The 17,500-nt window shown below is 43.0% G+C and overlaps 1 protein-coding gene across 2 annotated transcripts in view; it reads right to left on the minus strand.

Moving 5' to 3' along the window:
• Positions 1-17,500, minus strand: part of KCNK10 (potassium two pore domain channel subfamily K member 10) — a 185,620-nt gene that overhangs the window by 43,541 nt on the left and 124,579 nt on the right. For both annotated transcript variants that reach the window (XM_082275351.1, XM_082275350.1), the window contains exons 3-4: positions 16,089-16,206; positions 4,014-4,174 (exon numbers count right to left, since the gene is read on the minus strand). In XM_082275351.1, coding sequence (XP_082131477.1) covers positions 4,014-4,174; positions 16,089-16,206 — 279 coding nt within the window. The remainder of the gene's footprint in view (positions 1-4,013; positions 4,175-16,088; positions 16,207-17,500) is intronic.

Raw genomic sequence — 17,500 nt, forward strand, 5'->3', positions numbered from 1 at the left:
AATCATTGGGGTACAATGCTGTGGGCACTCTGCAATCATTGGGGTACAATGCTGTGGCACTCTGCAATCATTGGGGTACAATGCTGTGGGCACTCTGCAATCATTGGGGTACAATGCTGTGGGCACTCTGCAATCATTGGGGTACAATTCTGTGGCACTCTGCAATCATTGAGGTACAATTGTGTGGCACTCTGGAATCATTGGGGTACAATGCTGTGGGCACTCTGCAATCTTTGAGGTACAATGCTGTGGCACTCTGCAATCATTGGGGGACAATTCTGTGGCACTCTGCAATCATTGGGGGACAATTCTGTGGCACTCTGCAATCATTGGGGTACAATGCTGTGGCACTCTGCAATCATTGGGGTACGATGCTGTGGCACTCTGCAATCATTGGGGTACGATGCTGTGGCACTCTGCAATCATTGGGGTACAATTCTGTGGCACTCTGCAATCATTGGGGTACAATGCTGTGGGCACTCTGCAATCATTGGGGGTACAATGCTGTGGCACTCTGCAATCATTGGGGTACAATTCTGTGGCACTCTGCAATCATTGGGGTATAATGCTGTGGGCACTCTGCAATCATTGGGGTACAATTCTGTGGCACTCTGCAATCATTGGGGTACAATGCTGTGGGCACTCTGAAATCATTGGGGTACAATGCTGTGGCACTCTGCAATCATTGGGGTACAATTCAGTGGCACTCTGCAATCATTGGGGGACAATTCTGTGGCACTCTGCAATCATTGGGGTACAATGCTGTGGCACTCTGCAATCATTGGGGTACAATGCTGTGGCACTCTGCAATCATTGGGGTACAATTCTGTGGCACTCTGCAATCATTGGGGTACAATGCTGTGGCACTCTGCAATCATTGGGGTACAATGCTGTGGGCACTCTGCAATCATTGGGGTACACTGCTGTGGGCACTCTGCAATCATTGGGGTACAATTCTGTGGCACTCTGCAATCATTGGGGTACAATTCTGTGGCACTCTGCAATCATTGGGGTACAATGCTGTGGGCACTCTGCAATCATTGGGGTACAATGCTGTGGGCACTCTGCAATCATTGGGGTACAATTCTGTGGCACTCTGCAATCATTGGGGTACAATGCTGTGGGCACTCTGCAATCATTGGGGTACAATGCTGTGGGCACTCTGCAATCATTGGGGTACAATGCTGTGGCACTTTGCAATCATTGGGGACAATGCTGTGGCGCTCTGCAGTGATTGGGGACAATGCTGTGGCGCTCTGCAGTGATTGGGGACAATGCTGTGGCGCTCTGCATTGAAAGGGGCTTGCACGCTGAACTCTGCATTGATGGGGGCACGGAACAGTGTTCATTGCATTGAAGGGGGCACAGCACAGTGTTTATTGCATTGAAGGGGGCACAGCACAGTGTTTATTGCATTGAAGGGGTCACAGCACAGTGTTTATTGCATTGAAGGGGTCACAGCACATTGCTCATTGCATTGAAGGGGTCACAGCACAGTGTTTATTGCATTGAAGGGGTCACAGCACATTGTTCATTGCATTGAAGGGGGCACAGCACAGTGTTTATTGCATTGAAGGGGGCACAGCACAGTGTTTATTGCATTGAAGGGGGCACAGCACAGTATTTATTGCATTGAAGGGGTCACAGCACAGTGTTCATTGCATTGAAGGGGGCACAGCACAGTGTTTATTGCATTGAAGGGGTCACAGCACAGTGTTCATTGCATTGAAGGGGGCACAGCACAGTGTTCATTGCATTGAAGGGGGCACAGCACAGTGTTTATTGCATTGAAGGGGGCACAGCACAGTGTTTATTGCATTGAAGGGGGCACAGCACAGTGTTTATTGCATTGAAGGGGTCACAGCACAGTGTTTATTGCATTGAAGGGGTCACAGCACATTGTTCATTGCATTGAAGGGGTCACAGCACAGTGTTTATTGCATTGAAGGGGTCACAGCACATTGTTCATTGCATTGAAGGGGGCACAGCACAGTGTTTATTGCATTGAAGGGGGCACAGCACTGTGTTTATTGCATTGAAGGGGGCACAGCACAGTATTTATTGCATTGAAGGGGTCACAGCACAGTGTTCATTGCATTGAAGGGGGCACAGCACAGTGTTTATTGCATTGAAGGGGGCACAGCACAGTGTTCATTGCATTGAAGGGGGCACAGCACAGTGTTCATTGCATTGAAGGGGGCATGCACGCTGATCTCTGCAATGAAGGGGGCACGCACGCTGATCTCTGCATTGAAAGGGGGCATGTACGCTGGTCTCTGCATTGAAAGGGGGCATATACCATCTCCTGTACCATGATCTGTGACATGCCTATACCATATCTGTGCCATGCCTATACCATATCTGTGCCATGCCTATACCATCTCCTGTACCATCACCTATGCCATGCCTATACCATCACCTGTGCCATTCCTGTACCATGACTTCAAAGTCACGCAATTTTTTACTGCGTTTTTTGGCGCGAAGCAATACCTATTACATTTTTCTTTTTGCGCCCCCCCCCCAAAAAATTTTGAGCACTAGCCGCCACTGATAATGTGTAATGTATTTTCTTTTAGCCTTGTTGCAGTGCTAAGTTAATTAACATGTTAATTAAAACATTGTTTAGCTCTGGATTCCCATTCACCTATTGTTTCTGTCCAGATGGCTAGGTAATTAGTTCAGGTTAATTATATTTCTGTACACAATTTCATCTGCATATAATAATGTAATCAGGCATCTGACCTGGTGGGATGAGTCTGTTCAATAAATGTTCCAGATCTTATACAAGCTATTCTCGGCTAGTTTCGTAAGGGGGGCGGCTAGAATATCTGATATCTATGTTCAAGACTGAAGGAAGCGGTATACTGATGGAAGCACACAAGCACATTGTGGGTCACGATTCCTTACATGCAGAGTTATTTTGTTCCAAACTGGTCCAATTTATGTGAAAACATTTATATCTGAAATTTTTCTTTAATCTGTACTTCAGTTGTCCAGGTAGTGCAGCTATGGGATTAAAATAGAGATCGAACGATTATAGGCAAAGCCGATATATTGGGGGCCGATATGCACTTTCCCCCGATATATGGGAATCGGCCCCGAAGCTTACCGATATTGCCGATATTTCGGAAAGTGCTTGTACCGTAGTAATGCCTGCAGCTAGAGGCATCACCCCGGTACTGGCGTCCATAGCCGGCGGTCGGCTGTCTTGTAATGATGCTCGGCTGGCATTACAAGGAGCGGGAGGGGACATTCCCCCCTCCCGCCGCCTTCCGTGGCCTTCCTTCGCCCGGGTCTCTCGTCCTACCGGGAGACCCGGGCAACCAGCCTGCATGGCCGCCGAAGACCCGATCAAAGCCGCATTCGGCTCTGATCGCGTCTCGATGCAAAAACCATGACATCACTTCCGGGTACAGAGGAGGGGTTTGGGGTCTTTTAGACCCCCAGATCCCTCCACAAGAGTACCTGTCAAGAAAAAAAAATGTTTTTAAATGTACGAAAATATCGGCCAATATCGGCCGATACCAATATGCGATGACCAAAATATCCGTATCGGCAATAAAAAAACGATATCGGTCGATCACTAATTAAAAACTGCTACAAATACACTCTATTAAATACCAATATGCAGCATTGGTACAAATATGGAAAGTCAGTTCACCCAAACAATGTATTTCAATTATAGGTGTAGTCTGGTGGTCTAAGCCACCTCTTGGCTTCGTACATCAGTGTAATGTGCTCTCAGCAGTGCTAGAGGAGTATAGAATAGCTCCCACCTATGTTATACAGGAGGGGGAACACAGTTAGTGAGCGTTGTCACTCCAGGACAGGATCACCAGGCTAAAATAAAGCGGAAAAAAAGCCTGAAACAGGAAAACAAATACAGCCACCACATCTAAGGACTGGGGGGCTGCAATATCTTTTTGGGTTTAGATATGCTTTAAATGCGGGAAGTTCCCACAATTCCCTATAAACGGATGTGTCACCTTCCTTATATGGATGCTGATTCTTACCCTGAAAACCTTCTCGACTCTTGCAATGCTCTTCCCAAAGATGGTGCCAAGCTGATCACCGATTCCAGCCAATAGGAAGCCAAAGAGTGGAATTCCAAATATCGCATAGAGGATACAAAATATCCTTCCTCCCTCTGTGCTCGGCGCAATGTTCCCATAACCTGTCATGAAGGAGGGAATGGAATTAGAACATTTAGTATACAAATATCGGTTTTTAAAAACCCTAAGTCAAGTCAAAACCGTGTTTTCTATGCTTCAGTTTGTAAATGAACAGGAAGCCGCTCGGCACAGAGCACTTCCTATTCATTCGTTCCCCTGTGCAGCCGAGGCCACAAAGAAAGGGACTGGGGAATCTCTATCCACTGTCCCTTTCGGTATCTTAAAAGTGAGACACCAGGGGTCTGTTTAGAGCAGCCTTTCTCAACCTTTTCAACACAGAGGAACCCTTGATGATATACTCTGATTAACGACTTTACCACTGGCCACTGTGCTGCTACTGCGGCAAAGTGGCTCGTTATCGTCTGGCGACGTAGACCTACGTCACCAGACTCTCCCCTCTCTTGGCGGCGCCCGAGCGCCGCCGGAGGCTCGCTCCCGCTGTATTCAGACACAGTTTGAGTCAGGCCAGGGGAGGAGAGGCGGTGATCACCGCCACTCTTCCCCAATCGTCGGGGATCGAGTGAGGAAATCCGCCCGCTTGTGTAAACACAGCGGGCAGATCTCCTAAGTGACAGGCAGGGACAGATTACAGAATTTAGCATAGCTGAACCTGCAATCTGTGTCTCTGTCACACAATCCCCCCCTCCCCCCACACACGTCAGTAAGCATGAAGCATACATTTAACCCCTTGATCACCAATTAAGTTAACCCCTTCCCTGCCAGTGTCATTACAGTAACATTGCATATTTTTAGCACTGATTACTGTAGTAATGTCACTGGTACCCCCCAAAAGTGTCAAAAATGTCAGTTAGGGGTCCGATCTGTCCGCCGCAATGTCGCAGTCCCGCAATAAAATCGCAGATCGCCGCTATTACTAGTAAAAAAAAATAAACAATAAAAATGACAAATCTTTCCTCTAGTTAGTAAACGCAATAACTTTTGCGCAAACCAATCAAAATACGCTTATTGTGATTTTTTTTTTCCAAAAATATGTAGCAGAAAACAAATTGGCCTTAAATGTTAAAAAATTTTTATTTATACATTTTTTTTGGGAATGTTATATATCTGAATGTAAAAAATATTGTTTGTTTTTTTTTTCAAAATTGTCGCTCTTTTTTTCAAAAATTAAAAATCGCACAGGTGATCAAATACCACCAAAAGAAAGCTCTATTTGTGGAGAAAAAAAGGACATACATTTAATTTGGGTACAGCGTCCCACGACAGCGCAATTGTCCGTTAAATTAACGCAGTGCCGAATCGCAAAATATAGCCTGGTCAGGAATGGGGTAAAATCTTCCGGTCTTAAAGCGGTTAAAAATACGCTTATTGATAATTTTTTTGTCAAAGACATGTAGCTAAATACATTTTGGCCTAAATATATGACAAAAATTAAAGCGGAGTTCCACCCTGGTTATACATTTTTTTACAAAAATACCCCCGGGACAGTCAGGGCTAGCACATTCCACAATGGCTAGCCTCTGATCTGTCCCGGGTTGCACTTACCTTTCAGGAGATATACTTACCTTGAAATTGTCTTCTCCAGCGCTGCCATCTCAGGTGTGGGCAGCTTGAAGCCAGCACGATCCTCTTCCGCGTCCTCTTCGGTCCTCTTCCTCCTTCTTCGGTCCCACGATGCACTGCACCGGCCCCGACGTCACTTCCGGGTCGCGCGCGTCATCCCTCCACAGCTTCTGGGCATGCCCAGAAGCTGTTTAGAAGGGGATGACGCGCGCGCCCCGGAACTGACGTCGGGGCCGGTGCAGTCGCAATGATTCCTGGGAGCTATGACGTTCAGCTCCCAGGAATCATTGCAAAAGCCAGGAAGTGACGAATCGCCGTGGCCGCCGAGGGGAGGAAGAAGGAAGTAAGGTGAGTATATTTTCTCTAAAAGGTAAGTGAAAAAAAAAAAAAAATTGCGATTATCCATTTGTTTTTCAGGTGAGCGGGAGCGAGAAGATGGAGGTAAGTATAAATTTCGGGTGGAACTCCGCTTTAAATATATTGGATATTTTTTAACTGTCAAAGTAGAAAATGTCAATTTTTTTGCTCTTTTTTTATTAATATCGCAAAAAATAAAAAGCGCAGAGGTGATCAAATACCAACAAAATAAAGCTCTGTTTGTGGGAAAAAAAGGACGTAAATTTGATTCGGGTACGGCGTTGCATGACCGCGCAATTGTCAGTTAAAGTCGTGCAGTGCCAAGTTGCAAAAAGTGGCCTGGACGTAAAGCAGGAAAATCCTCCGGTGGTAAAGTGGTTAAAAAGTGTTCCTTAATTTATTTTTTTTATCAGTGTATATATATTTTTTTCTTTTTGTTACACAATGTAGCGATTGTCTCTATGCTAGTTTTTTCCTTTCTGTTGGCCTTGGTGGCTGCTGTAAGATCCAGTTTCCAATCGCACACAAAGAATCAACATGCTTACAATTTCCTCTTCAAGCTCTCTGGATGGGCCCCTGGGGGGTCTCATGGATTAAACATGAAGAGTAAAATGATTTCATGCATTTTTAAGGGTCACAAGCATTGCATGCTGCTCGCGGCTTTCTACCATCTTCACCATTTCCATAAACCTTCATAAATAGAATGTTGGCGGGATAATACACCCAGAGAGACGTTACAGCATTGCACTTTTCAACTCACACCCACCAAGAATCTGTCACATAACAAGATCTCAGTGCTGGAGATCAGATCCAAATGTTGTAGAAATCTCTACTCTTTTTCTGCATTCAAAGTGCTCCTGCTGAGTAATCAAAAAACCAGCGCCTCTTAACCACTTGCCAACCGCCGCACGACTATTTACTGCGGCAGTCAGCCCCCTACAGGCAAAGTGATGTAAGGGTACGTCGCTCGCCCACGAGCATGTAGGGGGCGAGTGCGCGCCGCCAGCACCGCGCTCCCGCCCCCGCTCGCTCCCTGCCTAGCCAGTGCGTGTGACCTGCGGCTCCGATGTCCGCCGGCCACTCGCAATCTCCCTCAGGAGAGGGAGAAAGACAGACGGCTGATGTAAACACAGCCGTCTGTCATTCTCCCTGAAGTAATGACAGAGGCTATGCGATCCTGCTACATAGGATCGTATGTCTCTGTGATTACCTCACCAGCCACGCCCCCTAACAGTTAGAATCACGCCCCTAGGGACACATTTAACCCCTTGATCACCAATAAAGTTAACCCCTTCCCTGCCAGTGTAATTTTTACAGTAACAGTGCATATTTATAGCACTGATTACTATAGTAATGTCACTGGTACCCCCAAAAGTGTCAAAAATGTCAGTCAGGGGTTTGATCTGTCCACCACAATGTCGCAGTCCTGCAAAAAAAAAAAAATCGCAGATCGCCGCCATTACTAGTTTAAAAAAAAAAAAAAAAACAATAAATATGACATAAATCTTTCCCGTAGTTAGTAAACGCAATAACTTTTGCGCAAACCAATCAAAATATGCTTATTGCGATTTTATTTTACCAAAAATATGTAGCAGAAAACAAATTAACCTAAAGTGTTAAAAAATTTAGATTTTTTACATTTTTTTTAATAATTTCATATAAAAAAATGTGAAAAATATTGTTAGTTTTTCAAAATTGTCGCTCTTTTTTTGTTTATAGCGCAAAAAATAAAAATCGCACAGGTGATCAAATACCACCAAAAGAAAGCTCTGTTTGTGGGATAAAAAGGATGTCAATTTATTTTGGGTACAGCGTCGCACGACCGCGCAATTGTCTGTTAAAATCACGCAGTGCCGAATCGCAAAATAGGGCCTGGTCATTGAGCAGCCAAATCCTCTGGGGCTTAAGTGGTTAATGACAGAATGGGATGCTGATGGTGAGATATATAAAAATGTATCGATAACATGCTTTTCATGTGACTCGATTTTACACACTTGCCATATTTCCATAATATCATTTCATATACTGATTGTAGTTCTGCAAGCTTCTGTAGCTATCTGCATCTTAGCCGCTTTACACCAGCGCCTCCCGGCCCTTTAACCACTTAAGCCCCGGAAGATTTTACCCCCTTCCTGACCAGGGGGTATTTTGCGATTCGGCACTGCATGACTTTAACGGCCAATTGCGCGGTCGTGCGACGCTGTACCTAAATGAATTTGACGTCCTTTTTTTCCCACAAACAGAGCTTTCTTTTGGTGGTATTTGATCACCTGTGCGATTTTTTGATCATGCGCTATAAACAAAAAAAGAGAGTCAATTTTGCAAAAATAACAATATTTTTCACATTTTTTTATATGAAATTCCCCCCAAAAAATGTAAAAATCTAAATTTTTTAACATTTTCAGCCAATTTGTTTTATGCTACATATGTTTGGTAAAAAAAATCGCAAAAAGCGTATTATGATTGGTTTGCGCAAAAGTTATTGCGTTTACTAACATAGGGAAAGATTTTTGTCATTTTTGCGGTACTGCGACATTGCGGCGGACAGATCGGACCCTTGACTGACATTTTTGACACTTTTGGGGTTACCAGTGACATTACTGCAGTAATCAGTGCTATAAATATGCACTGTTACTGTAAAAATACACTGGTAGTGAAGGGGTTAACTTTATTTGAGAGGGAGGGGCTGTGTGTGTCCCTAAGGGCGTGATTCTAACTGTGATTGGCTGTGGCTTGAGGTGTAGGAACAGTGATCAACGGTCCTACATAGTAGAACCGTATGATCACTGTTTCTACACAGGGGAGAATGACAGGCGGCTTGTTTACACTAGCCGCCTGCCTTTCTCCCACTGTCACGGACGATCGTGAGTCCGACATCGGGTCTGCCGCTCACACGCGCGGAGGGGTCCGTGCGCACCTCCGGCGGCGCGCGCTCGCTCCCCAGAGCCTCACAGGCTAGTGATGTACCGGTATGTCACTTTGCCTGTGAGGGGCTGACCGCCGCAGTATATGTACTTGTGGCGGTCGGCAAGTGGTTAAAATGTTTCAGATGTCGGGAGGCGGGGCGGGGTTTCATGATTTTGTGACCGCCGTGATTGGCTGTCACAGCGGTCACATGATGAGAAAGCTCACAATCGCAAGTAGCAATCGTGAGCTTTTCCTTAGCCACCGGTAACTCTGCCGGGGGGCGCCCGTTCTTGGCACAGCTGCATTCACACCAATTCACGCAAATATGCCGCCACTCTGCGCCAAGGTCCACCCACTGAGAGGTGCCGGCGCCAAGGGGTTAAGCCTGGTGCACACTATTCATTTTTTTCTCGTTCAATACAGCTGAACAAAAAAAGAAGAGCTCAAGTACTAAGTCATGTTTTGCTGGGGGATCAAATATTTTGAAATGCAACTTAATATATAGCATTTGTTTTACATGTTTTTTTTTTTTTTGCTGGATTTTTGGTTGATATTCTGTCTCTATCATTTAAAATACACCTATGATAAAAATTATAGACCCTTCATTTCTTTGTAAGTGGGCAAACTTACAAAATCTGCAGGGGATCAAATCATTATTTTCCCCACTGTACTATTGAAGATTTTACAGGTATGGGAGACATATTTGATGCCCCTTAGACTTGGAATATTGTGGGATATTTATAAGCCTCGGTGACATCATAGATTTCACATCTCCTGGAGGTTCTTTTATGACCTTTGGAAGCTGATGGTGACATTTATGCAGGGCCGCCATCAGAGGGGTACAGCCGGTACACAAGTAAGGGACCCGGGCGTCCCGAGGGGCCCGGACCGCGGGTCACAACCCAGGCCATCTTTAACCGCTTGCCGACCGCCGCTCGACCATTTACTGCGGCGGTCAGCCCCTCACAGGCAAATCGACGTAGGACTACGTCGTTAGCCCGTGAGGCTCTAGGGAGCGAGCACGCACTGCCGGAGGCACGCTCCCGCGCGGTCACGGACCCCCCCCCCCCCCCCCGCACGTGTGTCCGCCGGGCACTCGCGATCTTCCGTTACATCGGAAGAAAGGCAGGCGGCTAATGTAAACAAAGCCGCCTGTCATTCTTCCCTGTGTAAGAATAGAGATCATACGGTTCTACTATGTAGCCACAGCCAATCACAGTTAGAAAAACGCCCCTAGGACACACTTAACCCCTCCCTCTCCAATACAGTTAACTCCTTCACTGCCAGTGTCATTTTGACAGTAACAGTGCATATGTATAGCACTGATTACTGCAGTAATGTCACTGGTAACCCCGAAGTGTCAAAAATGTCAGTCAAGGGTCCGATCTGTCCGCCGCAATGTCGCAGTCCCGCAAAAAAAATCGCAGATCGCCGCCATTACTTGTTAAAAAAAAAACAACAAAAATTACAAAAATCTTTCCCTTTGTTAGTAAATGCGATAACTTTTGCGCAAACCAATCAAAATACGTTTTTTGCGATTTTTTTTACCGAACATATGTAGCATAAAACAAATTGGCCGAAAATGTTAAAAAATTTAGATTTTTACATTTTTTTGGGGAATTTCATATAAAAAAATGTGAAAAATATTGTTATGTTTGCAAAATTTACGCTCTTTTTTTGTTTATAGCGCATGATCAAAAAATCGCACAGGTGATCAAATACCACCAAAAGAAAGCTCTGTTTGTGGGAAAAAAAGGACGTCAAATTTGTTTAGGTACAGCGTCGCATGACCGCGCAATTGTCCGTTAAAGTCACGCAGTGCCGAATCGCAAAATAGGCCCTGGTCAGGAAGGGGGTAAAATCTTCCGGGGCTTAAGTGTTTAACAAGCAGCAGCTGCCGTTAGAGTGGACTGGCTGCTGGGATGCAGAGGAGGGTGGAGAGGAGGATGGAGAGGTGGGCGGATGCTGCTCTGGTCAGGTACCACAGTGTGCGCTGGGCTGTGCGGGGTGGGTGAGGCCAGTTGGTGCAAGCGGAGGGCCCAGGTGAGAGCTGGGTGGACTGGTGCTGTGTGTGAGGCTGAAGCCTGAAGCTGTGCAAAGGGCCCCACAATTTCTGATGGCTGGCCTGCATTTATGCTCCCCTTCAAGGCCGTTGCAAGGATTTTGGTCTATTTAGACAAAGGTGCATATTGCCACCTCCCCCCCACCGTCCGAGTCTCCTGAGGAAGTCACGTGACGTGACGTAACGCATAGGAGGAGCCGCCAGACACCGGAAGTGACGTTAAAGATCGGAGCGAAGTTCTCCCGACGCTGATTTTAGCATTTCCATGCGTATAAGAAACCTTCTAATTGTAAGTGCAACTGATTATTTTAATGAATAAATTGATTTTAAATACTACACCATGATGGCCCTCTATGTTTACTGAGCCCGAGGTCGAGATAGGAGTTAAGGATCCCATAAAGTATAAGCACCCTAGAAACGGACACAACAAGATCACCCGGAAGCACGAATAGGAGATTGGAAAGAGTGAAAGCCCCTGATCACCACCCCGTAGGCTAATTTATATACACAGGCGTATTTTACACCTTACTAAGGTGAGAGTTTAGAGCACCTAGATGTGACACCTGGTGGAGGCAGCCAGTCACAGCACATTTGTCTGCACGGAAGCACTTTGGTTTTTAAGTTGAAGATATTGAATTGAATTTCACCCTGTTGTGGATTATATTAAACGGACACTAATGAACACTGCACTTTAACCACTCTACAACCGCTCACAGTAATACTACTGCGGCAGAGTGGTTCGTTATCGTCCAGCCACGTAGTATTAACGTGATTGGACACTCCCCCTTCTGGGCGGCGCTTGCGCGCCGCCGGAGGCTCGCTCCCGCTGTTTTCATTCACAGCGGGAGTCGGGCCAGGGGAGGAGCAGCGGCGATCGCCGCTGCTCTTACCCGATCGTCGGGGATCGAGTCTGGAGATCCGCCCGCTGTGTGTAAACACAGCGGGCGGATCTCCATAGTGACAGGGAGTGACAGATCGGACTGTTCAGCATAGCTGGACATCCGATCTGTCCATGACTCACACAGTCACCTCCCCCCCTACATGTCAGTAAGCACCAGGCATACATTAACCCCTCCCTCTCCAATAAAATTAACCCCTTCCCTGCCAGTGTCATTTTTACAGTAACAGTGCATATTTATAGCACTGATTACTGCAGTAATGTCACTGGTACCCCCAAAAGTGTCAAAAATGTCAGTCAGGGGTCCGGTCTGTCTGCCGCAATGTCGCAGTCCCACAAAAAAAATCGCAGATCGCCGCCATTACGCGTTAAAAAAAAAACACCAAAAATGACAGAAATCTTTCCCTTTGTTAGTAAACGCAATAACTTTTGCGCAAACCAATCAAAATACGCTTATTGCGATTTTTTTTACCAAACATATGTAGCATAAAACAAATTGGCCAAAAATTTTTAAAAAAATTGGTTTTTACATCTTTTTTGGGGGGAATTTCATATAAAAAAATGTTAAAAATATTGTTATTTTTTCAAAATAAACGCTCTTTTTTTGTTTATAGCGCAAAAAGTAAAAATCGCACAGGTGATCAAATACCACCAAAAGAAAGCTCTGTTTGTGGGAAAAAAAGGACGTAAATTTCGTTTGGGTACGGCGTCGCACGACCGCGCAATTGTCAGTTGAAGTCGCACAGCGCCGAATCGCAAAAAGTGGCCTGGACGGAAGACAGCAAAATCCTCCGGTGGTAAAGTGGTTAATAATTTATATATTTAATGAAGAGTGAAAGCACACAGCACCTTATAGTTTGGAGTTACTGTCTTCACATAAGGCTCCGTTCACATGTGAGCGTATGGATCGCGGGCAGAACCGCCGCGGTTCCGCCCGCGATCCGGAGATTTATTGCAAATCGCGGGACGCCTAGCGTTGCCCGTTGATTTGCAAAAGCCCCCCAAAACGCTGAGCGATGTTGCCGCGATTTCCGCCTCCTGAATCGCGGCAACATCGCGCAAACAAAATCGCGGGACGCAATACGCTCCAAAAATGTACAAGAGCTTCTTTGGAGCGTAATCTCCGGATCGCGGGCGGAACCGCGGCGGTTCTGCCCCGCGATCCAAACGCTGACATGTGAATGCAGCCTTATATCAACTGGAATACGTATTTATTCATTTGCTGGTTTTAGTTATTTTTTGAAGATTGAAAGCACCCAGCACTTTTAAGTTAGAAAATATGTTTTAACACGGTATAGAGGTAATACAGATTGTTTATTTATTTATTTATTTGCTTCATCACATTTATATTGAAGTGGGAATATACTTCCAGCTAAAAAAACACCTACTCCAAAAAACGGCACTTTATTTGCATTATCAACTAAGCATATATTTATTACATTTATTTATTCTTACACCATTTCACTTCTGAAGCGCGCCACAAACCCACACTTTTTTAAATATTTTTTACTTAACGCTATAAAACATATCCAATAAAAATCTTTTAAAAAATCGAATTTCTTCAGGCCAATATGTATTCTGCTACATGTTTTTAGTAAAAAAAAATCCCAATAAGCGTATATTGGTTGGTTTGCGCAAAAGTTATCGCATCTACTAACTAGGGGATATATTTATGGAATTTGTATTTTTTTGTTATTGTTTTTACTAGTATAGACGGCTACCAGCCATTTTTAGCGGGACGGCGACATTGTGAGACATCGCACTGCTATGCAAATCACATGCGATTTCTGTGCATTGTGAATTTAGCCATACAGATTGCATGGCTGAATTCTCAGCGCATACGGACCAAAGTCGCACAGGACCATTTTTTTTTGGCCCGCATCAGAATTGGATCGCATGATGGTTCGCACCTATGCAATCCGATTCCCGTCCGAACGGACAGTTCGCACTGCGATATGCAAACTAATCTTGGGGTGTTGTTAACTTTGTATTGACACTCCCAGCAGTTCCCATATGGCAGTGTGAACTGCCTGCGAGTCGGGTGCGAAGTGGGAAACCTCAGTGGATTCGCAGGGTTCCCGCATCGCACCAATGTGAATCGGCATTGAACTAGATGGACTTGTCTTTTTTTCAACCTGGCTATTTAACTATATAAGAAGAGGGGCTTTCTTAACCCCTCCAAACCTGTTGGCTTTCCCCTTGGCAATCCAAAATATATCATTCTTGACTTTTAACTATTTCCGGGCCGTCCGCCGCCGATTTGCTGCAGCAGGCAGCCCCCCCCAACTCGACAGCGGGAACTCCGATGCACGGGGCTGGCGGCTCCGATTGCCGCCTGATACTCGTGATCGTTCCCCGCTGAGAGAGAAGAATGGTCTGGTGTTGTAAACACAGCCAACTGTTCTTCTCCCTGGAATGATCAAAGAGCTCCTGTGATCCTTCTATATAGGATCACAGGTCTCTATGGTCGTTTCACAAGCCACGCCCCCATACAGTTGGAATCACTCCCCTAGGCTCACATTTAACCTCTTCATCACCCCTTGGCTAACACCTTCCCTGCCAGTGCCATTATTACAGTAACAGTGCATATTTTTAGCACTGATTTTTAGCACTGATTACTGTAGTAATGTCACTGGTCCCCCCAAAAGTGTCAAAAATGTCAGTTAGGGGTCCGATCTGTCCCCCGCAATGTCACAGTCCCGCAAAAAAAAAAAACGCAGATCGCCACCATTACTAGTAAAAAAAAAAAAAAAAAACAATAAAAATGACATAAATCTTTCCCGTAGTTTGTAGACGCGATAACTTTTGCGCAAACCAATCAAAATACGCTTATTGTGATTTTTTTGTTTACCAAAAATATGTAGCAGAAAAATATTTGGCCTAAAATGTTAAAAAATTTAGATTTTAACATTTTATTTTTTGGGAATGTTATATAGCAGAAAAGGAAAATTATTATTATTATTTTTTTTTCAGAATTGTTGCTTTTTTTTTGTTTAGAGCGCAAAAAAAAAAATCGCACAGGTGATCAAATACCACCAAAAGAAAGGACATCAATTATATTTGGGTACAGTGTCGCGCGACCGCGCAATTGTCAGTTAAAATAACGCAGTGCCAAATCACTAAAAATGGGCTGGTCATTAGGGGGGGGAAATCTTCGGGTCCAGAAGTGGTTAAAGAGTAATTTAATTTTATATATATATTTTTTTTAAATAGAAATAAAATAAACTGCATGGTAACAAACTGCCCTCACCTGCCACATAGTCCCCAAAACCAACTATCGTGGACATCAAACATTAATGACATCAATTGTATTTGGGTATGGTGTCGCATGACTGCGCTATTGTCTGTTAAAGTAATGCAGTGCCGATTTGCAAGAAATGGCCTGGTCATTAAGGGGGGTAAATCCTCTGGTCCAGAAGTGGTTAAAGAGTAATTTAATTTTATATATATATATATATATATATATACTGTATATATATTTATTAAATAATTTATTTATTTATTTTTTTTTTTTAAATAGAAATACAATAAACTGCATGGTAACAAACTGCCCTCACCTGCCACATAGTCCCCAAAACCAACTATCGTGGACATCAAACATTAATGACATCAATTGTATTTGGGTATGGTGTCGCATGACTGCGCGATTGTCTGTTAAAGTAATGCAGTGCCGATTTGCAAGAAATGGCCTGGTCATTAAGGGGGGTAAATCCTCTGGTCCAGAAGTGGTTAAAGAGTAATTTAATTTTATATATATATATATATATATATATATATATATATATATACTGTATATATATTTATTAAATAATTAATTAATTATTTTATTTATTTTTTTTAAATAGAAATAAAATAAACTGCATGGTAATAAACTGCCCTCACCTGCCACATAGTCCCCAAAACTGACTGTCGAGGACATCAAACATCAAGGACATCAATTATATTTAGGTACAGCGTTGCATGACCGTGCAATTGTCCGTTAAAGTAACGCAGTGCCGAATCGCAAGAAATGGCCTGGTCATTAAAGGGGGCAAATACTTCCGGTCTACTTGTTAAATATTTATTAATATTATTTATAATCATTATATTATCTATTATTATTATATTAATAAATATAAATAAAAGTGATGAAAATCAGGCAGCGAGGGACAATAGCGAGGGTGCCTCTTACCTATGGTGGTGATGACGGTGCCCGCAAAGAAGAAGGCACTGCCCAGGTCCCAGTGGCTGCTGCTGTTGGAGTAGTTTCCGATTGGATTCACCCCGGCGTTGTCTGCATCAATGGCTTTCTGTAGGAAAGACAGTTCACAATGGTCACATGACACATTTAGAAAACCTTCTGTATTAACATGATAGTTACTAATGGGAGGGAGGAACAAAGTTCAAGGAGAGCTTCTCATTGGTTGGTTGTGATGCCCAGGCATACCATACCATGACTGGTGGCCATGGGGGCACTGACCTCTGCAGCATAGAGCAAATGGGTCAGCAGGCCAGGTAGCAATCATTTCCAGAAGGTCAGCAACGGGAATCTCTGTATTATGGACATGTGCAGAATGAAAAAATATGCTTTGTGTCGTTTCCTTTTTGATTCGTTAATTCCATAAATTAGTTCAGTTAAATTAATTTAATTTGTTTTTTGTAGATCATTTTGTTTACTCGAATTCCATTTGAATTTTCCCGAATTTGGTCGAAGTAAAAACAATAGAACAGAATAGAAAGAATATAACCATCTTCCAAAATTCAAATTCCCAATCAATTAAATTAAAATTTTAATTCAATTGTAAAGGAATTTGGTTTGCATTCCCAATTACATTAAAATTTTGGTAATTCGGCTGAATTGAACATTCAGCCGAATTACGAAAATTCGAATGGAATTGGGAATGCAAAACAAATTCCATTAAAATTCAATTCACATTTAAATTTAATCTATTGGAAATTAGATTTTTTTGAAGATGGTTATATTCTTTCTATTCTGTTCTATTGTTTTTTTTCTATTCTATTCTATTCTTTTCTATTCTATCCCTTTATTTCCTATTCTATTCTTTTCTATTCTATTCAAATTCAAAATTATTCTATTAAAAATTAGAATTTTGGAAGATAGCTATTCTTTCTATTCTATTCTAATGTTTATTTTCTATTCTATTATTTTCTATTCTATTCTATTCTTTTTTTCTATTCTCTTCTATTCTATTTTATTCTTTTCTAATATATTCTATTATTTTACATTCAAAATCGATTTTATTCTATTTAGAATTCAAATTTTGGAAGATGGTTATATTCTTTCTATTTAATTCTATTCTATTATTTTATTCTATTCTTTTCTATTCTATTTGATTATTTTCTATTCTATTCTTTTCTAATCTATTCTAATCCTTTCTTTTCTATTCTAAATCAAATTTATTCAAATTAATTCTATTCTATTCTTTTATTTTCTATTCTATTTTATTCTGTTCTTTTATTTTCTATTCTATTTTGTTGTGTTTTACTTTATTCTTTTCCACTCTGTTCTATTCTATTATTTTCTATTCTATTCTTTTTTTCTATTCTCTTCTAAAATTTTATTCTTTTCTATTGTATTCTTTT

The sequence above is a fragment of the Pelophylax lessonae genome, assembly GCF_965119305.1.
Source record: "Pelophylax lessonae genome assembly, chromosome: 13".
Classification (NCBI taxonomy): domain Eukaryota; kingdom Metazoa; phylum Chordata; class Amphibia; order Anura; family Ranidae; genus Pelophylax; species Pelophylax lessonae.